General features: G+C 44.9%; 1 protein-coding gene across 1 annotated transcript in view; it reads left to right on the top strand.

The window, feature by feature from the left end:
- LOC140732652 (acyl-coenzyme A oxidase-like protein) overlaps positions 1 to 23,523 on the top strand; it is a 34,851-nt gene extending 11,328 nt beyond the window's left edge. The window contains exons 3-8 of the mRNA XM_073055345.1: positions 3,701 to 3,784; positions 5,847 to 5,933; positions 9,272 to 9,370; positions 13,963 to 14,077; positions 20,857 to 20,943; positions 23,417 to 23,523. Coding sequence (XP_072911446.1) covers positions 3,701 to 3,784; positions 5,847 to 5,933; positions 9,272 to 9,370; positions 13,963 to 14,077; positions 20,857 to 20,943; positions 23,417 to 23,523 — 579 coding nt within the window. The remainder of the gene's footprint in view (positions 1 to 3,700; positions 3,785 to 5,846; positions 5,934 to 9,271; positions 9,371 to 13,962; positions 14,078 to 20,856; positions 20,944 to 23,416) is intronic.
- Positions 23,524 to 23,805: the final 282 nt, after the last annotated feature.

Below are 23,805 nucleotides of genomic sequence, written 5' to 3' on the forward strand. Positions count from 1 at the left end.
TCCGGTGCAGACTCAGCAACATCTTCAGATCAATGGGCAACGTGTGGGGATCAACCAAGAACAGCGTCTGCACCAAGATAAAGCTGTACCAGAGCTGTGTTCTGTCCGAGTCAGAATGATGGTGCGTTACAGAGAATGACCTTGTCAAACCGCCATCATTCCACTCCATGAGCCTCTGGAAGATCCACAGTATTTTCCAGCAAAGGAAGATTCCCCAACCACGCCCTACTCCTTCGGTGCCATCAAGAGGACATGGCCACCATCATCACGAGGAAACATTAGAGATGGATTGGGCAAATGATGTGAGGAGAGTCAAACTCCATTATCAAGACAGCACTTCACTGGAGGAAACATGGGAGTCCAAAGACAACTTGGTGCCTTCTCATAGACGCAGAAATGAGGATCCAGAAGCACCCCAGGGGCATAATAGAGAAGATGGCCAAAGACAGGAGAGATGGAGGACTTTTATTTCTGCCCTAAGCACCAGTGCATAACCGGCAGTAACTATTCATGTACTTAATTCAATGGCTTTTAAATGTCGCCAATATTTCTGCTTCAACCTCTGTTTCTGGCATTTCATTCCAAATGCGCACCACCCTTTGCATGAAAAGCTGTTTCTAAATATCCTTTCTAAACCTCTTGCCTCTGATCTTAAACCTATGCCCTCTTGTTTTTAGCTCTTACTCCCAGTGAAAAAGACTGTGTACCTTCAATCTGTCTGTGCCACTCTTGATTTTGTATACCTCTAGTATCAGGCCACCTCAATCTCTCATGTTCCACGGAATAAAGCTCCATTCTAACTGTAACTGAGGACCCAATTGTTAGCCTAGGTTACAAGCACAAGTCAAAGTAAAATTCATTATCAGAGTACATACATGTCATCACATACAACCCTAAGATTCTTTTTCTGCGAGCATTCTTAGCAAACCTATAGAACGGTAACTAAACAGGATCAATGGACAACAAACTGTGCAAATGTGATATAAATAAATAGCAATCATTAACATACATGAAATTGTAAGAGTCCTTAAATGAGTGCAGTTATCCCCTTTCCTAAGAGAGAGCACTACTATTAAACCAAGCCAACTGTTTAAAACCAAAAGACTATAAGATATAGGAGCAGAATAAGGCCATTTGGCCCATCTAGTCCATGCCATTTCTTCATGGCTGATTCATCTTTCCTCTCAGCCCCAATTTCCTGCCTTCTCCCCATATCTCTTCATACCCTGACCAATCAAGAATCTATCAACCTCTGCCTTAAATATACATAAAGACTTGCCATCCACAGTTGCCTGTGGCAACAAATTCCACAGATTCACCACTCACTGGCTTAAAAAAATCCTCTTCATCTCCTTTCTAAAATAACACCCCTCTAATCCAAGGCTGTTTCCTCTGGTCTTGGACTCTCTCGCAATAGGAAACATCCTCCCCACATTCAGTGTATCAAGGCCCTTCATCATTTGATAGGTTTCAATGAGGTCACCCTTCCTTCTTCTGAATTCTAATGAATACAGGCCCAGAGCCATCAAATGGTCTTCATGACAAGCTGTTTGATCCTGGAATCATTTGTGAACCTCCTTTGAACCCTCTCCAGTTTCAGCACATTCTTTCTAAGATAAGGGGCCCAAAACTGCTCATAATGCTCCCCAGTGAGGCCGCACCAGTGCCTTACAAATTCTCAACAAAACATCTTTGCTTTTATATTCTAGCCCTCTTGAAATGAATGCTAACATCACATTTGCCTTCCTCACCACAGACTCAACCTGCAAATTAACCTTTTAGGGAATCCTGCACAAGGACTCCCAAGTCCCCTTGCACCTCAGTTGTTTGAATTTTCTTTCCATTTAGAAAATAGCTTTTTATTTCTTCTACCAAAGTGCATGACCTTGTACTTCCCGACACTGTATTCCATTTGCTCCTTCTTTGCCCATTCTCCTAATCTGTCTCCTATTTTTCTGTAGCCTCTCTACTTGGAAACTACCTGCTCCTCCACTTACCTTAGTACTGTCTGCAAACTTTGCAACAAAGCCATCAATTCCATCATCCAAATCATTGACATATAACGCAAAAACCGTTTCGGTATAATTTCTAATTTATCATTGGAAGAAAGATAGAGGAGGTCCACTGGTGACAATGAAAAGAATGGATCCCTCTGTTGGTGTTGGTGGTCTACGGCCCAAAAATGGTTAGGAGCCCCAGGTCGGAACTGGTGCTTCACCCATGGTCACGACACCAAAAACACATTGCTTGTTTATTTATTTTCTTCTTGATGGAACATTGCTGTGCATTAGTTGGCCAATAGAAAGTGATGTTTCGAAAGTTGTTACAGGAGCCTTGGACTTTGGTGTTGGGCTAGAAGATGTTCCCAACTATTGGACACCGCTCCTCTAAATAGCCCAACTCACTTGTATTGCTTTTTACACAATAGTGTAATGCATTTTTTAGTGAATACAGTTAGTGTAAAGAGAAAGGAAAGCAGAGCCCTGAGAGGGTGTGGAAAATAGAGCCTGGTGAGTTCCGTCTTGTAAGTTTCAACTTGCACCCCTCAGTTTGTCAGAACGAACTGAAATCATAATGGACTCTAGACCCTGATTTTGACTGCACACCCAACATACACGGTGAACCCCTGATTCTCAACTCTGGGCTGATAAGTGAGTCAGAAGCCAAGCTGTCAGGATTTCTGAAGAATTGGACAGTGGATTATTGAAGTCTTACTGTACTTGTACTAGGGACACTGGGGAAGTATAAAAGGAGTTGCACGAGTCCAAATGAGTGTTATGAACTATTGTTGGCAGTGACTCTGTGGCATTGTAACCTATCAGTGCTCTGCTCAAGTGCGCCTTCAGCTGGGGGACACTTGCCTGCTCGGAGTCCAGACGTCTTCCCTTGAATGCTTTGTTAATTAAATGAACTTGGTTAGTGGCCCAAGTGCTACACCTGCCCATACACCTCCTCCCTCATCTCCATTCAGGGCCCCAGGCAATCCTTCCAGGTGAGGCAGCACATCACCTGCGAATCTGCTGCGGTCGTCTATTGTGTCCGGTGCTCCCGATGTGGCCTCCTCTACACTGGTGAGACCCGTCGTAAATTTGAGGTCTGCTTCGGCAAGCACCTCCACACTATCCGCCACAAGCGGGACTTCCTGGTGGCCAAACATTTTAAGTCTGATTCCCATTCCTGTTCTGACACGTCAATCCATGGCCTGCTCTGATGCCTCAGGGCAAAGGAGCAAAATTATATTCTGACTGGGTAGCCTCCAAACTGATGGCATGAATATCGATTTCACCTTCCAGTAAACAAATCCCCCCCCATCCCTTCCCCTGTTCCCCACTCTGACCTTTTACCTCTTCTCACCTACCTATTACTTCCCCCACATCCCCTCCTCCTTCCCTTTCTCCTATTGACTACTCTCCCCTCAGATTCCTTCCTCTCCAACCTTTGACCTTACCCACCCGCCTGTCTTCATCTATCACCTTCCAGCTAACCTCCTTCCCCTCCCCCAACCTCATTATTCTGACATATTCCCCCCTCCCTCTTAGTCCTGAAGAAGGGTGTTGTCCCGAAACGCCGACTGTTTATTCATTTCCTTAGAATCTGCCTGACCTGCTGAGTTCCTCCGGCATTTCGCGTTTGTTGCTCACTCAGTGGTTGTTCTTTCTAATAAGGTAAATGTAATGTCTCATATTGGCTGCTCTTTTAGATAGAAAAGAAAAAGAACTGCATCAATAAAAGCTTGGCTATTGGAGAAGTACTTTCCACAGCCGACCTTACAACTGGCGTGAAGGTAAGACACAAGTTGTGTTACTCAGACTTGAGGGGTTGCTTCTACAATGTAACAGGAACATAGAGTACAATGTAGATGATCTCAGGCAGATTACATAGTTATAGTCAAGGGAAAGCTGGGTAAATACATGAGAGAAATAAATTTAAGATTATGCTGATAGGGTGAGAAGAGGAGAGATGGAAGGAGGTCCATCCCTGCTGAATACTCTGTGTAATTCCATTCTCTAATCCAAGGGCTGCACGATAGCGTAGCGGTGGGCACAACCCTTTACAGTACCAACGATCCGGGTTCAATCCCCGCTGCTGCCTGTAAGGAGTTGGTACGTTCTCCCCGTGACCGCGTGGGTTTCCTCCGGGTGCTCTGGTGTCCTCCCACGTTCCAATTTAATTGCCCCTGTGATTAGGATAGGGTTAAATCGGGGGTTGCTGGGCTGTGTGGCTCGAAGAGTCAAAAGGGCTTATTCCACACTGCACCCCAATAAATAAATAAATAAACAGACAAACCGCATTTTGCTGTGTTTGCAATTCAGCCAGTGATTCGTCTAGCTGTTTCTCAAATTCTCCCTAGATCAAGGACTATATATTTTTTGGTAGGATGGGAGGAAAATGTAGTACTAAATACTTTTACATCTGCTGACCTTGGACTCTAAGAACCAGAAGTCTTTATTAGCCAGATTATAGTTCGGGTGTGGAACATGGTGCCTTTGGCAATACTTCAAATAAATAATGTGCATGCAAGAAATAGACATTTCTGCTGAGAAGTGAAGGATCATGTGGACCCTAATCACCAGCATGACCAAATAGCTTTTCAATGTGATAACATTCTATGTTTTTGTATATTTTAAATTCTATCTCAGTAGAAATGTCTTTGAGCTTTAAAGCCAGTGTGTGGAAATTGCAGTAAGTGTTTCTATTCTTGGGGTTGACAGAAGGGGATTAAAAGTAATAGTGATAAAGGATACAGGATGGTTCAGGGGAGTCAGGGAGTAATTTTCCAAGTGTAATGAGCAAATGTAAAAATATAATCAGAGTTTTGTTTGTCAAACCTGAGGTGGCTTTGATGAACAGTCCCATAAAGTTGGGAAGAAGTTTGCTATTGAAAGGGAAGGGTACCACAGGGACGCAAATCTGATTTCCCAGAGAGGCAACGAAGGGTGGCCTATTGGAAGTCTTAGTGACCAAGTGCTTGAATTTCACATAAACCTTGTTGTCCAAACTATGTACTCTTTATGGCTTAGAGTGAAAGTTCTAATGTCAGTTTAAGAATGATGCTTGCTTAAATGAATTTGTTTTATATTGCATTTTTAAAGTGAAGATGCTTGTGTTGTGAAGTGTATATGTTTCCATTTAGATATTCAAAAAAATTAACACCATTTTGACAGATTTATGACTAAGCTATAGTCAAACCTCATTGGTCCGCCATTAATACTGGAGCTAACTGATCCCAGCCCAATGGGAACTAACTCAGCTAGGTCCAGTTGGAGCTAGTTATGTTGTGTCTAAAGAGTCAGGTCTGGCACATGTTGGGTTCAATACCTCAGTCCATCAGATTTAGTGTTAGCGGGTGGGAGCAGGGCAGTATTCTGCCAGCTGTCAGTGGGGGTGTGATATCCACCCTAGCAACGGCTGGGGAGGTTTGCCCGCAATCAGAAAGCATTGTTCCAGGCATTGGCACCAAGTTTGCCCCCTGCGCCATGTTGGGTGGTGATAGATGTTTATAATGGTGCGGACAAGGATTCAAGGGCTGACAACTGGAAGCTGAGGGGTCTCTGAGCACAGAGCAACCACCTGCTGTGCGTTTGGTTTCTCCGCTGTGGAGGAAACCACGATGCGGTGAACAGTGAATGCAAGACATGCAATGGGATGGTGGTTCTGCAGAGCGCCTACTTTCGATAAGCAGGAGTGACCCTGAGCTCCTAGTTGCCTGACATTTAATTAGTCATCCTGTATCTGTGGAAGTCGTTGCAGGCTTGTTATCCATTTCATGTGCACTGACAAATTAATTGTCGAGCCTTATGCTGAGAATGTGTTGAGTTTATTTCTGTTGCTCTCTTAACCTGCAGATGGGTGTGGTCTGCTGGTTGTTTGGTGGGGCAGTTATCAATCTTGGCAGCCAGATACACATTGAAAAGTGGCTTCTGCCTTTAATGGTACGTACCACCATATCTACCCTTGTATACTGTGCAATTTCACTGTGAAGTAGTCTTTCTGGGTTCTTTCTATATATCAAGTCTTCTTACAAGACTGACATAGTTCTGTGTTTAAAGATTTTGTTGATCTTTTGTATATGAAGTGCTCTATTTGACTTGTGGCCTTGCATTTCTAATGTGTGTTGTCCGTTGCCGATCTAGAATTGTGCGACGGTTTTTAAAATCCATTTAATCGAAGGGGAGGACCACTTTACGTTGTAATTTTGACTGATTTTCCGGTTTGGTATTGTTGTGCTGAGGTTTTTGTTGTCCTGCTCCTGATCTTGACGGAGCTTGATTATATTGTGGCAGCTGCTTCCTCAAGTTGCTCTACTTTAAGGTCATTTGCTTCAACTCGGAAACTAGTCAGATGTGCATTCCTTTTGTGTGAAGAGGCTGAGAAAACAAATCCAAACACACCACAAATCGCGCATCGCTTAGTGGTGTGACATTCACTTTTGCTAGTTCAGTCCACGGGAATCTGTTCCTCTTTATTCTGTACCCCTTTCCAATTAACTAAACAACAGTTGATCATTTTTGATCATCATCATCATTTTTGATCATCATCATCATTTTTGATCATTATCATCATCACTTTTATCATTATCATCAGATTAACGTTAAATCTGATTATGAACACGAGAAAGTCTTCAGATGCTGGAAATACAAAGTAAAATGGTGGAGGAACTCAGCAGCTCAAGCAGCATGTATGGAAATGGATAAACAGTCGATGTTTCGGGCTGAGACCCATCTTCAGGACTGGAAATGAAAGGGAAGATGCCAGGAGGGGGAGGGGAAGGAGGCTAGCAGGAAGGTGATAGGTGAAGCCAGGTTGTTTGGAAAGATAAAAAGCTGGAGTGGAAGGAACCTGATAGGAGTGGAGAGTGAACTATAGGAGAAAATTGATGACCATTTTTGATAATTATCGTCATAATTCTGCAGTTTGCTGTTTTGTGTATCTAACCCTGAGGTTCGGCTATCTGCCTACTCTAGGGGCAGATAGCCTCCAGCCCGGTCAAACTTGAGAAATCTTGTTTGTATGGATGCTGCGTGATGTTTTCCCGTTACAAATCCGTACCATGAAATAACAAACAGTACCCAATATGCAATTAAATGACTGAGCTTTATAATTCTTAATTTGACTATAGGGTTAGTAAAGAAACAGAAAAGAAAAAGGGCCCATTCTCATGAAACGGTTTTCCCGTCTGTTCGTTCTCCATTGATTTCTTTCCCCCGGGCATTGACTCCCGATCTCATTCCAAGTCCACTCTGTCCTGTAGACCACGACTTCTGTGTTCTGACATCTTCTCTCTCCATCTTCCCACTGAACAAAAAACCCCAAAACCTTCGCTCGGGGCCCACAAGAAAGGAACAACATCTCCCCTCATTGGCCAGCGCACGTTCCAAAGCCCCCAGTTATCTCTAGTTATAACCCAAACACTGCGCTACAGAGAAACCATTACATTAGCAGGGAAACCTTTCCCAGGTCGTTACATGTACAAATTGGCTACAGTGTTCGGTACAAAAGTAACTGCCCTTTGAAAGCAATCCATTGCCTGTAAAGTGTTTGGGACATTCCGCAGTGTTATGGGAGTAAAGTGCTATTGAAATGAAAACTTCTTTTTCTTTGTTTCACAAACAGGATGAAGGAAAGATTTGCATTTCAGTGGGTTTTGAGATCCTGATTATTTATTTCTAATCCTTGCCCAATATGCTCTGCCAGTGATGGTGGTAGAGGCGAACACAATAGGGTCTTTTAAGAGACTCTTGGGTAGGCACATGGAGTTTAGAAAGATAGAGGGCTATGCAGTAGGGAAATTCTCGGCTGTTTCTAGAGTAGGTTACATGGTCAGCACAACATTGTGAGCAGAGGGGCCTGTATTGTGCTGTAGATTTCTATGTTCTATGTTGTGTTTTTTGCTATTGTATCAAATTTTTAAAGATATTTAATCAATGCATCATGTTCAGGAATAAGCGATGGGTTTCTCTGTCTTGCAGTGGCAGTTGGCCAGGAGTACTGCAATTCCCAGTTATTCTACTGTCATCCTTATGGGTTACACTGGGGGAAGTGGAGTGTGGAAGATGGAGAGAGGAAACAGATTGAGAATAGAAAAAAAAGTTTGGGAGAGGCATTTCTGTCAGAGTCAGGGTCATTTTAGAGGCAGATCATTTTGGAGACCTGAGGTAGATGTTTGAGGGGTGGGAGGGTGTTGGTGATGGTGTAGCCAGGTTAGCGAGAGAAAGGTTAGAAAGGTGGGGAGGATGTTGGGGGGGGGTGGATTCTAACAGATGGGAAGGAGTTTGGTGCTGGTAGTCAGAATTGAGTGTGGATCAAGTCCTGGAATAGACGGAAGGGCTGATGACGAAGATGGTGACGGTACTTGAAGTGGAGAGGGTGGACGAGCACAGCAGCACTGCCTGTTGCACCAAACAAACTGCTGAGGGAACTTAGCAGGCCGAGCAGCATCTGTGGAGATCCCGTGTGTAACATCAACAATTCCTCCCCCGCCACCCACAGATACCTCTGAACCAAGTTTCTCCAGTAGATGGTTTGTTGTTCCAAATTACCCGGCATCTTGCAAATAATGGAAGAAATGAGTAGATCTCCAGGGAGCAGCTTGCAACAAGTTGCTGCACTCTGGTGCTATCTGCAGTTTCTTCAAAGTTCAAAATAGATTCATTATCAAAGAACATATGAGTCACCATATACAACCCTGAGACTTGTTTTCCTGTCTCTCCCCTGATGTGAGTCACTGCTTTATAACTTTTTGAGTTTTCTTCTTTGCTCTTTTAGTTCACATGAGCAAAGAAACAAAATGCTTAAATAATGGAGAAGTCCTCCCCTATGGTGAACTTGTCCTTGTAATCGTGACTCCCTGTGTTGCCAAGGGGCGAAGATAAGCCAGTTTGGCATTCCAGTGAGGAAGTGGCTGAAGCACCAGTGCAAACTGCTTAAGATAGGCAGTGTTTATCCAGTGACTCCGCAGAAAAAAGTCCAAGTTATTTCCATTCCTGAAGGTTAAAGTATAAGCGGTCAGCAGCTGTATTGTTGCTGCTGGTTCTGTGGTAGTCAGGAATGATCTGTGGTAAATGGTATAGTTTGCTGGGAGGGTACCTGGAAATGTGGAGGGGCAAAGTTGAGAGGGAATGAAAATTTATAATCAGCTATTGCAACAGACTGGGAACCCCTGCCACAATGCTTTCCTCTGTTGGACCATGGGTTACATAACCAGGTAAGGAAAGGTTTGGAGAGAAGTCAACTGCCTTTTATTCATGACTGTTCCCCTCAATCACCTCAGGACTTAAAGTTCACCGGAATGTTTGCGATGACTGAACGTGGTCACGGCAGTAACGTGAGAGGCATCCAGACTCAAGCAACGTACGACTCTGTATCCCAGGTAAGCAACTGAATGACGTATGGACCTTTTTTTATGTAGGAAACTAGCGTACCTGCAATTCCCTCTCAGAGATGCACACTGATGAACAATACTTACAAATCGGTGAAGGATTGAGTGAGATCAGCCCATGATCTTGAATGGTGGAGCAGACTCGATGGGCCGAATGGCCTACTTCTGCTCCTATGTCTTAAGGAGTGTATAAAAGCTAGCTGATTTGTTGGGCGGGATGTGTGAGTGTGGGCGTTATGTGCCAGAAAGGGCAAGGGAGAGTGGCTCTAAAGTCTATGGAACTTGCTGGTCTCCCGTGCAAGTCCCAGCCAGGCCTGAGCCTGCTTAGCTTCTGAGATTTGGCAGTTCTGATGCCACGTTTATCCACTTGGCAGTCCAGTGGCTTCAGTTTTTTATTAACTGTAACTTGCTGCCAGCCACCTTTGCCCTGATACTAAGTCCATCTGTGTCAAGCCCAGGGTTCTCCGCCACCCCACCCACAATCTCAAGCCCTTGCTCTTGTTGTTCTCAGCTTGATTGTGTGGGTGGAGGATAGCAGGGAAAGAAAGTGGATACACTTTCTACAAAGGCATCTGCAGACCCCTGCCTGTAGTCGGTTGGTGGAGTTGTGCTTGCCTGAGAGCAGCGGCTGAAGGAAACGCTTGGACAGTACGGGGATCGAACCATGACCTTGGCGTTATTAACAGTATGCGCTGACCAGCAGAGCGAACCGTCCTATAAAGGATGCAGCCCTGGCATTATCAGTCAGTCTCTCACCTAATTACACTGAAACTCCACCATCTGACCATTCAGTTATCTTGATAGATCAGCGTCCGGCTCACCAGTTAATGTTTCCAATCACTGGAGCCCCCAGTGCTCTTGCTCCCTTCATTCAGTGGGGGCTCTATTCCTGCACTCCCTTTTCAATTACCTCACTCACTGGAAATAAATCTTCTAAAAAGGCAATTAAAGTTACGTTAGTGCAACATCCAATGATCTGAGAAATATATTTAATTTTTATAATTAGAGATAACGTGCAGGATAGGCCCTTTGAGCTGCACTGTCCAGCAACCCTGAGTTTAACCCTAGCTTAATCATGGAACAATTTACAAAGATCAGTACGTCTTTGGACTGGGGGGGGGGGGGGGGACTAGAGCACTTGGAGAAAACCCTATTTCTCCGCAGGGAGGATGTACAAACTCCTTACTGAGGACACCAAGATCGAGCTCCGAACTCCAACACCCCTAGAGGTAATAGCAAAGCGTTCGCCACTATGCTGCCTTGCATGATCACGTAACAGGGTTTGACTGTAACGTAACTGCTTTGAAACATTAAACGGGTGCATCAGCTGTCATGCAAAATCATCTGGAAGGATTAAAGTTTCTTAAAGGAATGACCAAAAACCGCTTGGCTCTATAATTTTTCACTATTGTCTGAACCAAGTCATACCCAGGGAACTGATCGCCTCTCTAGGTTGAAGTAATGTCTAGGCTCACTTGGGGAAGAGGAACAAGTCATCAGTTTGCAACAGTGGCGGCAGAGTGGTTTCGTCCTGTGGTTGCAGATTTACTGAAGTCACCGGCTGTCATTTCTAGAAAATGACAGGCTTGTTGAAAATACTGTGTTTAGAAGTTCAAAGTAAAGTTATTAACCAAGTACACGCATACCACCATGTACAACTCTTGAGATTCGTTTTCTTGCGGGCATACTCAGTAAATCTAAGAAACGCAATAGAATCAGTGAAAGACCACTCCCAACAGGACAGACAGCCAGTGTGCAGGAGACCAACAAACTGTGCAAATACAAAAGAAAAAAGTAGAAGTAATAACACATAAATAAGCAATAGATATCGGAGCATGAGATGAAGAGTCTACGAAAGTGAGTCCATGAGTTGTGGGGACATTTCAGTGATGAGGCAAGTGAAGTTGTCCCCTCTGGTTTAAGAGCCTGATGGTTGAGGGGTAATAACTGTTCCTGGACCTGGTGGTGAGGGTCCCGAGGCTCCTGTACCATCTCTCAGTGAGAAGGGAGCATGACCTGAGTGGCCATGCTCTCTGCTTACTGAGGAGAAAATTCAAATGTCTCAATAACTTTATTTTGTGGCCATATGAGGGATATAGACTATAAAGCAATGCAGGACAGTAAAAGGCACTTCGGCCCATTTGGTCCATGCTGACCAAGATTTCTGTCTATGCTAGTCCTATTGGCGCACATTTGGCCCAAATCCTTCTAAAGTTTAGAAGGTTTAAACTTTAAACCTTTTCTCTCCACGTACTTGCCTAAGTACCTTCTATGCTTATGGTGGATGTGATCTCTTTGGTTCTCCATGCAGCCTTGGATCACCTGGACAATACATATACCTTGTGAGAGGTTGCTGTTTATCGACTATAGCCCTGCTTTTAACACAATGGCTCCTACAGTTCTGATTGAAAAGCCCCAGATCCTGGGCCTTTGTACCTCCCTCTGCAGCTGGATCCTTGACTTCCCATCAGGAAGACCATAATCTGTGTGGATTGGAAAGACCATCTCCACCTCGCTGACAATCAACAATGGCTCACCTCAGGGATGTGTGCTTAGCCCACTCTTCTACTCTGTATACACCCATGTCTGTGTGGCTAAGCACCAACTCAAATGCCACCTATAAATTTGCTGACAACCATTGTCAGCAGAATTTCACATGGTGACGAGAGGGCATACAGGAGAGAGCTATACCAGCTGGTTGAGTGGTGTTGCAGCAACGACCTTGCACTCAGTGTCAGTAAGACCCAAGAATGATTGTGGCCTTCAGAAAGGGTAAGACAAAGGAACACACACCAGTCCTGATAGAGGGATCAGAAGTTGAAAGAGTGAGCAATTTCAAGTGTATGGGACATTGGAAAAAATGTTGAATTTCCCCATGGGGATGAATAAAGTATCTATCTATCTATCTAAGTTCCTGGGTGTTAATAACTCTTGAGGATCTAACCTGGACCCAACACATCAATGCAGCTGCAAAGAAGGCACAACAGCGGATATATTTCATCAGGAGTTTGAAGAGATTCGGTATGTCACCAAGAACATTCGCTAATTTCCACAGGTGTACTGTGGCGAGCATTCTTACTGGCTGCATCATATCTGGTATGAGTGGGCAGTGCTGTCTACTGCACAGGATTGAAATAAGCTGTAGAGAATTATAAACATCATGGGCCTAGCCTCTGTAGTGTCCAGGACATCTTCATGGAGCGATGCCTCAAAATGATGGCATCTATCATTAAGGCCTCCATCACCTAGGACATGTCCTCTCCTCTTCTCCAACCATCAGGAAAGAGGTACAGAAGCCGGAAGGCACACACTCAGCGATTCAGGAACAGCTTCTTCCCCTCTGCCATCCGATTCCTAAATGGATATTGAACCCGTGAACACTACCTCACTACTTTTTTTATTTCTATTTTTGCACTATTAACTAAAAATTATATATTCTTACTGTAATTCAGTCTTTTTCCTTGTTACGTATCGCATTGTACCGCTGCCGCAAAGCCAACAGTTTTCATGACATGTGCTGGTGATATTAAACCCGATTCCGGTTTTAAATGTTGTTAGAGTGCCTGTCTCAACCACACTTTCCCAGGTAGCTTACTTGACAAGCTGACCAGCCTCTGGGTGAAAATGTTGCCGCTCAAGGTTCCTATTAAATCTCTCCCCGCTCATCTTAAAATGACACCCTTGTAGTTCAGTACGTTTGGGATGGAGACGAAGAGGAACTGCTTTTTCCCAACGAGTGGTGAATCTGTGGGATTCACTGCCCAATGAGGCAGTGGAGGCTACCTCAGTAAATATATTTAAGACCAGTTTGGGGAATAGTAGGGGAATTAAGGGATATGGGGAAAAGGCAGGTAGGTGGAGATGGTCAGATCAGCCATGATCTTATTGAATGGCGGAGCAGGCTCGATGGGCCAAATGGCCTACTCCTGCTCCTGGTTCTTATGTTCTCGGATGGGGTGGGGGAGCTCTGCACATTCACCCTATCTATGTCTCGTACACTATTTTTGTGCTCCTTTAAAGAACAAATGGAATGCAAAAGAAAGCTTTTCTCATTGCTTTGAACTTGTGACCAATAATAAACCAATTTATCAATTACACTTCAGTGGGGGGGAAAGTCCCATGTACGGGCAGATGTGCAATTTAATTTGGTATTATGGTCAGCAGGGACATTATGGGCAGAAGGGCCTGTTCCTGCGCTGTTCTATGTTCTAGTATACAACAGCAATTTGCCTGTTGTTGTGAAGTGCTCACTGTGCCGCAGTGAATTAATTCATGAAAAACTGAGCAAGTGCTCCCTGCAGTCTTGAGCTTGGGCAGGAATGGGAGTGATGGTGTTAAACTTAGTGTCTGCCCTGGCTGGTACTCCCACCCTTGATCCCTGTCCAGTGATTCCTGAAGGACGTCAGTGTTTGTGTCTATGGTTAGAGTGTCTTTTGGATGATGCCAATATGTAAATGATAGCCAGATTAATAAGATGGCAGAGTGTAACCACACACTTTTTTAAAAAAAAATAAAAGAAAACTGTGAAATCAGCAAAAGAGATGGAAAATAATAATATAATAAAAATTTCTTGCACCTTCCAGGAATTTATTATTCACACACCGTGTGAAGATGCAGAAAAGATGTACATTGGGAATGCAATGAAGGGGAACTACGCTGCTGTATTTGCACAGCTGATTGTCAATGAAGAACTGCTAGGTTTGTGAAAATCTTGTTTCTGTATCACATCTACTTTGTAATGGTGAAAAAAAAACAGACTGAAGACTAATTAGATTTTCGTGTTTAGTACATAGAGTTTATTTCACCGTCAGTTGTCAGCGCATGTGGTGGGAAAGTGACGAGGTTGCGAATCAGTTCCTGCTGCCTGGCCTTTCGTTAACAGAGTCAGAAACCTACAAGGATACCTATGATGGATGATTAGAAACAGTTCTACGACTGCAGCATCTTTATACTACGTCCAGTGGGACTGCACACTTGCTCCTAATGTTTGTAGTTTTGGTTTTAGCACAGAACTTTGGTGTCCTATTTTAAATCCCATCTTAAATTGTTCAAAATTATCATCATGGGAGCTGATATTAGTTGACTTTTCTGAGTACTTTCCACTTCCTTATCCTGTGGTCTCTGCCACATTGCCAAGCAAGTTTTGATTTACAGCCATATAATCTATAATTCCATCATCCCTTCAACTTTTCGATCATATTTTGACCCAGGCCCGCTATTACAGCCATATATCCTTCCTTGGAACGTGTCTCCGCCGCCAACTGACTCCAGTTGGCTTCAGGATCCGTTTTCGAGCTTCTCAATTTGGACCTTCTGAGGATCCCAGGTACTCACATTTAATTGACTCTGCCTCCCGTTGTTTCTCCCGTCGAGCTCTGAGGGCGACACTCTCTGCCATGAGAAGGTACCTGGCGTCCCTATCACAATCACTTCCACGCCTCCGGGACACCTTTTTCTCCATTTGCAATGGACCTGTCCGTTATTTCATCCTCCATCGGATCCATGCGTGCAATCACACTCTCTTTGACTTTATCACGTCCTACAAGGATTGCAAGATCTTCCATCTGCAGACTCCAGAGCATGGACTTCGTATCGCGTCCCTGGGCCCGGCCGTTGATCTTGGCTGCCCCAGCACCCAGGGCATATTCAAAACCCGGACTCCAGCACCATCACCGTGGATTCCAACGACCATGGGCAGCTTCAAAGCGATTGCACAACCACCGACTGCGACTCCAGCCTTGAACTCCAGGCCGGGTCTTCACATGCTGCGGTTGTGACTCCCGTCTCCCCTTCCCCCACCACCACTCTGCAATCCCCTCTCCCTCAGATCCCATCGTCAGCTCCTGGGCCCTCAGGCTCCATCTTCCTCTCACTCCAACCCTCCCCTCTCCACTGACACCTCCAGCCTCCCTCCCCCCTCTGATCCCATCTCTCTTCCGTGCCGGGTCTTTACCATTCCCTCCGACCTTCAACTCTCTGAGGCAGAGCGCCCTGTCCTCAGTAAGGGGCTCAGCTTTGTCCCCCTTCGCCTACACCTCAGCGAGTTCCGCGTACGCCATGACGCTGAACTCTTCTTCCGCCGTCTTCGTCTTCGAGCTTACTTCTTCGGCAAGGACTCTCCTACCCCCACCGATGACCCCTTCTCCCGTCTTCAACCCTCCTCCTCTTCATGGACACCCCACTCTAGTCTTCTGCCTGCTCTGGATCTCTTTATCGCTAATTGCCGACGGGACATTAACCGTCTCGACTTCACCACACCCTGTTCCAATTCCAACCTAACTCTTTACGAACGCTCTGCTCTTCGCTCCCTCCGCACCAATCCCAACCTCACTATAAAACCCGCTGATAAGGGGGGAGCTGTTGTTGTCTGGCATACTGACCTCTACCTGGCCGAGGCACAGCGACAACTCTCTGATACCTCCTCTTATTTACCCCTTGATCATGACCCCACTAAGGAGCACCAGGCCACTGTCTCCTATACCATCACCAACCTTATCAGCTCTGGGGATCTCCCATCCACTGCCACCAACCTCATAGTTCCCACACCCCACACTTCCTGTTTCTACCTCTTACCCAAGATCCACAAACCTGCCTGTCCAGGTAGACATATTGTCTCAGCTTGCTCCTGCCCCACCAAACTCATTTCTGCATACCTTGACACTATTTTATCCCCCCTTGTTCAATCACTTCCCACCTATGTTCGTGACACTTCTCACGCTTTGAATTTTTTCAATGATTTTAAGTTCCCTGGCCCCCACCGCCTTATTTTCACCATAGACGTCCATTCCCGATATACCTCCATCCCCCACCCGGATGGTCTCAAAGCTCTTCGCTTCTTTTTGGATTCCAGACCTAACCAATTCCCCTCTACCACCACTCTCCTCTGTCTAGTGGAATTATTCTTCGTCTCAATAATTTCTCCTTTGGCTCCTCCCACTTCCTCCAAACCAAGGGTGTAGCCATGGGCACCCGCATGGGTCCCAGTTATCCTTGCCTTTTTGTTGGCTTTGTGGTACAGTCCATGTTCCAAGTCTATACCGGTATCCGTCCCCCTCTTTTCCTTCGCTACATCGACGACTGCATTGGCGCTGCCTCCTGCACGCATGCTGAGCTCGTTGACTTCATTAACTTTGCCTTCAACTTTCACCCTGCCCTCAAATTTACCTGGTCCATTTCCGACACCTCCCTCCCCTTTCTTGATCTTGCTGTCTCCATCTCTGGAGACAGCTTATCTACTATAAGCCTACAGACTCTCACAGCTACCTGGGCTATTCCTCTTCCCACTCTGTCTCTTGCAAAAATGCCATCCCCTTCTCACAATTCCTCCATCTCCACCGCATCTGCTCTCAGGATTAGACTTTTCATTCCAGGATGAAGGAGATATCTTCCTTTTTTAAACAAAGAGGCTTCCCTTCTTCCACTGCTCTGCTCTGCTCTCAAACGCTTCTCTCTTATTTCCCGCATATCTGCCCTCACCCCATCCGCCCGCCACCCCACTCAGGATAGGGTTCCCCTTGTCCTCACCTACCACCCCACCAGTCTCCAGGTCCAACGTATAATTCTCCGTAACTTCCGCCACCTCCAATGGGATCCCACTACCAAGAACATCTTTCCCTTCCCCCCCCTTCTGCTTTCTGCAGGGATCGCTCCCTTGTCCACTCGTGTCCCCCCCCCCCCCCCCCATCCCTTCCCACCGATCTCCCTCCTGGCACTTATCCTTGTAAGCGGAACAAGTGCTACACCTGCCCTTACACTTCCTCCCTCACCACCATTCAGGGCCCCAGACAGTCCTTCCAGGTGAGGCGACACTTCACCTGTGAGTCGGCTGGTGTGGTATACTGCGTCCGGTGCTCCCAATGTGGCCTTGGCCACACATTTTAATTCCACGTCCCATTCCCATTTTGATATGTCTATCCATGGCCGCCTCTACTGTCAAGATGAAGCCACACTCAGGTTGGAGGAACACCTTATATACCGGCTGGGTAGCCTCCAACCTGATGGCATGAGCATTGACTTCTCTAACTTCCCCTCCTCCCCTTCTTACCCCATCCCTGACATATTTAGTTGTTTGTTTTTTTTTCTCTCTCTCTGCCCATCACTCTGCCTGTTCTCCGTCTCCCTCTGGTGCTCCCCCCGTCTTTCTTTCTCCCGAGGCCTCCCGTCCCATGATCCTTTCCCTTCTCCAGCTCTGTATCACTTTCACCAATCACCTTTCCAGCTCTTAGCTTCATCCCACCCCCTCCGGTCTTCTCCTATCATTTCGCATTTCCCCCTCCCCCCACTACTTTCAAATCTTTTTCCTTTCAGTTAGTCCTGACGAAGGGTCTCGGCCCGAAACGTCGACAGTGCTTCTCCTTATAGATGCTGCCTGGCCGGCTGTGTTCCACCAGCATTCTGTGTGTGTTGTTGTTTGATTGGTAATATCTGTCCATGATTGATTACTATTAAACTGACAAAATCGTATGTCCTGCTGTCAAAGCTACTCTAAACACAATGAACAATTTGAATTAAGTACTTACATCCTAGCAGTTCATTTTAATTCTCCTTTCTTGGTCAAGTAGCTTTTCTCTAAAACAGCTTTTCATTCCTGCATCCTTCAGGAAAGCAGATGGCAAGTCCTTGACTGGTCTGGCCAACAGTAGTGAATAGGCCTTTTGTCCCTGATGCCTGCTCTGCCATTCAGATAACTGGTGATGTGCCGCTGGTTGTATTGGATCAATCAAACTGAAAACCCAGACACTTGCATACTGGAACAGGATGCTGGCAATCCTTTCTCCCCCTTCATTGGTACCGTCTCACTTGCTGGGTTCCTCCAGCATTTTGTGTGAGTCACTTGTATATTGGCACTTGTGAAGTACATCCCCCTTCCTGAGCAATAAAGGGGCATTTTAACTTTTAATCGTATTTTAAATTGTTTATCCAACTTTGTATTTTGGAGTCAAGATAGCATCACCTGATTATTGGGAGCCTGTTATGAAATATTTTTAAACCAGGGCCTTGTAAGTATGACTGTGAACAATCTTCAGTTTCTGACTCAGAAATAGCAATTGTTCGTTTTATTTAATTACTGCAACTTCCTTCCTCTAGTTAAAGGCAATCCCCAGGAGGAAAGGTTGTACTGCAATCCAGTCTAAATCTTGCACATTAGGACTTTTTAATGTATCTTTTGAGTGACTTCTTAAATCCCACGTGCGTGTGCGTGTGTGTGACCTCAAAGCAAAGGATACGTTTGGCTGAGGCTTCCATTTATTCTGTGTTAGAAACCACATTACCACCATCTCCCTATTGCAGCTGGACGTTATCTGTGAATTTACTGTCATAGATTCACAGAGACGTCCAGTATAGAAACAGACTCTTCAGCCTACTATGTATTAGCTGACCTTTGAACCCATCTATAATCTTGCTTACATTCATCTGGTCAAACGATTTCTATGTCTTGGTAGTGTAAGTGCATGTCTAGGTGCTTCTGAATGTCCTGTTGTGATTATTTTTGCACTAATATTGTGTTTTGCACAGTTTTTCTCTTCCCTGTTTCCCTGTATAATTTATATTGTGAATGTTGTCTGATTGGGTTGTCTGAATGGGTTTGAGATGTGTCTCCACCAAAGGAGGTGTAAGGCACTCCGTGCCTCCGCTAGCTTGCAGGTCACCCTTGGGCAAGGTGTAGTACCTCCTTACCCCCCCCTCCTCCCCCCACCCCCTGGATCAGGGTCTCGTGAAGCCAAGGGAGCAGGTGGTGGATGGTCTTATGAGCAGCCGGTGCATATCACAAGTCCTGGTTATGTGACCACTGACACCAGGCAGACAATCTCTGAAGAGTATTGGTAATGGGTGGGGTCACCTGTCCAGACATTACCCAGAAGAAGGCGGTGGGAAACCACTTCTGTAGAAAATTTTGCCGAGAACAATCATGGTCATAGAAAGACCGTGATCGCCCATGCCACATGACACGGCACAGAATGATGATATGTTGTCAGTGATTTAGCTGCAGCAAGCTTTCCATCGTACTTATCCCTTACTGTGCCAATGCACATTTTGACTCACCTGCCTCCAGCACTTCCTCAGGCACCCCATTCCAGATTTCAGCCACCCACTGTGTAAAAGATTTCCCTCTCAGATCCCTTAAACCTTCTAGCTCTCTCCTCTTCTTACAAAAAACTTTCTATTTTCCCCTCTGTATACCTTTATCACGACATCCCTTGCTTCCTCTGTTTTGGGTGACCTGTCCCAGAACTGATTCCAGGCTTCAGTCCCTCTTTCAGAAGTGCCTCCTATCACTTGAGACTTCCATCCAGGCGAATTCTTTTCCTTGTTCCGCAGCTGTGATTAGTCAGAAAATATTGCTCCCCAAATACCATTTCTGTTCCATTTAGCATCTGATGTAGTTGCCACACATATAAAGGATTATTACAATTGTAAATATCAACGTAGATAACTATTATATAGATAAGTATAATTTTAAAATATTTGTATTGTGCACAAATATTTCTTATTCTTAGTGAGGATAAATGCTTACTTCTACTCTCTCTCTCGTGCACACACACACACACACACACACACACTCACACTCACACTCAAACACTCACACTCACACACTCACACTCACACACTCACACTCACACTCACACTCACACACACACACACACACACACTCACACTCACACTCACACTCATACTCACACACACACACACACACACACACTCACACACTCACACACTCACACACTCACACACTCACACACTCACACACTCACACACTCACACACTCACACACTCACACACTCACACACACACACCCACACTCACACACAATGCTGGAGGAACTCAGCAGGTCAGGCTGCATGGAAAAGAGTACAGTTGACCTATCAGGCGGAGACCTTTCATCAGGAATCTTCTGTACTCTTTTTCCATAGATGCTGCCTGGCCTGCTGAGTTCCTCCAGCATTTTGTGTGTGTGTTTTGCTTGGATTTCCAGCATCTGCAGATTTTAGACGTACAAAAAGGCTGGATGAACTCAGCAGGTCGGGCAGCATCCGTTCGAAAGGAGCAGTCAACGTTTCTGGCCGAGAACCTTTGTCAGGTTGTCCTAACGAAGGGTCTTGGCCCGAAACGTTGACTGCTCCTTTCAACGGATGCTGCCCGACCAGCTGAGTTCATCCAGCCTTTTTGTACGTCTTGATTTGACCACAGCATCTGCAGTGTACTTCGTGTTATCTGCAGACTTTCTCGTGTTTATGACTTGCTTCTAGTTGTAAAGCTTGTTTGCAGCGCCCTCCGCTGCTCAATAAATGTAATTACCGTGTACCTGCAGGAGCTTGGGTGCCAAAGAAAAGTTGAAAAACAGCTGTAATTAGTGAAGGAATGATAATATTGGTGTTTTGATTATTTTTACTGTGTTCCCTAAATTAAAATTCTGTAAAAATAAATGAAGGTTTGCTTTACAAGATGTCTGATTAATACATATTTTTGTTTATCAGGGCCTCACTGTTTTATTGTACCCATTCGAGATCATGCAGGCAATATGTATCCAGGAGTCACCGTCATTGACATGATGCACAAGGAAGGTGAGTGGGCTGAAGATAGTTTCTTTTTCTTTTTTTGCAGCAGGTCTTGGCTCAATGCAATGACGATTAACTTTCTGTCAGCGGCCAATGGCTCTTTCTGAATTTTAAAATGCTAGAAATACTCAGCAGGTCAGGCAGCATCTGTGATGGAGAGAAACATAACTAGAGAATTATGACAGTCATTGATGAGAAAATTTGAAAACATTTTCCATTGTTCATTTTATCTGTCGTAATCTAGTTATCCTGGTTCCCCTGGAGACACTAGAGCAGGGGTTCTCAACCTCTCCAATGCCATTGTCCAATACCATTAGGCAAGGGGTCCACGGACTCAGCTTGGGAACCACTGGTCTAGGGACTGCAGATGCTGGAACCTGGAGCAGCAAGCAATTGGCTAGAGGAACTCAGGAGGTCAAACAGCATCCACGAAAGAAATTGTCGATGATTCAGGTCAAAGCTTTTTGTTAACACTACTCCTGATGCCGGGTTTTGACCCAAAACATTGACAAATTCTTTCCTCCAGCACGTTACTTCAGTATTCTTTCTCATACATTCCCTGAATTGTCTTACTGGCAGCAAACAAATCTATTAACTACTCTATTAATCACACTTTTTTCTGGACGATGATCACCGCAATCAGTCGCCTTTCAGAGTTGTGCTTTTGAACTGCCTGTATGACCTGGCATTTTTGCGGTGTGAACTAAAGTCTCGGAGGTGCAATATGATCGTGGTGTGGCGGATACGGGCCGAATTGAGGTGGCAGGCCCAGGCCCGAGTGTGAGACGTGAACCAACGTTTGGCTGATTTAAGTGCTGGGCCAGAGTGCAAAGGTCAGATACAGTCTGAATCCAGGTGGTGGGGCCTGGGCCCGAGAGCAAGGAACGAATGGATGTAAGTGTCAGTCAGATTGAAAAGATCAGGGTATCAGGGCCAGAGGCAAAGGATGGGCTGGCTAGCTGCTCTGTGAGGTGTACTTTGTGCTGAAGTGAGGCTCTGGCCTACAACTAATGAGCTCCTGGACCGGCTGCAGTGATGAACTGGCTTTGTGGTTGTGGACTCACTTTCATGAACTTTTGTCCTGAGTGTTATTTGTTTGTACAATTTGTTCTTTTTTTGGTGCACATTGGGTGTTTGACAGTCTTTGTTTTTAATGGGTTCTATTGGGTTTTTCTTTATCCTTCGCCCCTCCTTCTGTTAAGAATAGCTTAGGTGGAATACTGGAGATAATTCCCTCAAAATGAGGTCTTGGGGCTTCTACAGCCACAGATCCGCTGAGAGTGGAGAGCACGTCATATCTATCAGAGGCATAAATCTAAAATGTAGAGAGTTAACTTGGAGTAATCATACAAGGGGTGATTGATAAGTTTGTGGCCTGAGGTAGAAGGAGATGAGTTATACAGCTCTCGTTACATGCACATGCAGTTCAACTCTTTGAGTGATTATGCAGAAAGTTTGAAGTTAATAGCTCATCAGTTAATAATTCATTGGGGTGATTGATAAGTTTGTGGCCTGAGGTAGAAGGAGATGAGTTATACAGCTCTCGTTACATGCACATGCAGTTCAACTCTTTGAGTGATTATGCAGAAAGTTTGAAGTTAATAGCTCATCAGTTAATAATTCATTGGGGTGATTGATAAGTTTGTGGCCTGAGGTAGAAGGAGATGAGTTATACAGCTCTCGTTACATGCACATGCAGTTCAACTCTGAGTGATTATGCAGAAAGTTTGAAGTTAATAGCTCATCAGTTAATAATTCATTGGGGTGATTGATAAGTTCGTGGCCTAAGGTAGAAGGAGGTGAGTTATTAACTTCAAACTTTCTGCATAATCACTTAAAGAGTTGAACTGCATGTGCATGTAACGAGAGCTGTATAACTCATCTCCTTTTACCTTAGGCCACAAACTTATCAATCACCCCTGCTATGGACACTTTCTGGAGGTCCAAGATCCGTATGCTCCACAACCGCTGGACTAAGTGTGTAAATGTAGGAGGGGACTACGTTGAAAAGTAAATGTGCTAGGTTTTCTAAAATTGACTCCTTCTACCTTAGGCCACGAACTTATCAATCACCCCTCGTATACTCCTCCATAGTGTAATGAACAAGATGCTGGAGAAACCCAGCAGGTCAAGCAGCATCTGTGGAGGTGAATGGACAGTTGATATCTTGGATAAATGACTTCAACCCAAAATGTCCACTGTCCATTTTGCAGATTTCCTGCAGCATCTTGTTTCTTGCTCCATATTCCAGCATCTGCAGATGCTTCATTCTTGCTGAAACTTTAGTCTGGGGTTCCCAACCTTTTTTATGTCGTGGACCATTAACCAAGTGGTCCCTGGATTCTGGGTTGGAAACCTCTGCTTTAACCCTTGATTTAATCTGTTTGCTAAGTTCACAACCCATTGTACAATTAATCAACTGTTAGGATTGCTAAATTGCAAGAATTTTTTTTTTCAATCTATTCCCTTCTTATGCTAGGTCTGAATGGAGTTGATAATGGAATTCTCAAATTTAACAATGTTCGAATTCCAAAAGAAAATCTCCTGGACCGGTTGGTATTTTCCTTATCTTTCCTTTCTCTCTGAGTGAATATTATTTGGTAGCAATATTGTTCGATAGGAAAAGAAAATCCTCTCACAAAACAAACTTCTTAAAGAGAAATTCTAAGGTGGTTAACAAGTATGGTAGGATGGGGAGGAAGGTGCTCTTGGTGTAGACATTCAAATGCACCAATATTCTGGTATTAAAATAGCATAGCAATCTCATTAATGCCATTTAAAAAATATATATGCCCTCATTCACTCAAAGTCAGTATGTTATACAGAATGGGAACAGGCCTTTCGGCCCAACTGCACCCTGCTGACCCA

The sequence above is a fragment of the Hemitrygon akajei genome, chromosome 9, assembly GCF_048418815.1.
Source record: "Hemitrygon akajei chromosome 9, sHemAka1.3, whole genome shotgun sequence".
Classification (NCBI taxonomy): Eukaryota; Metazoa; Chordata; class Chondrichthyes; order Myliobatiformes; family Dasyatidae; genus Hemitrygon; species Hemitrygon akajei.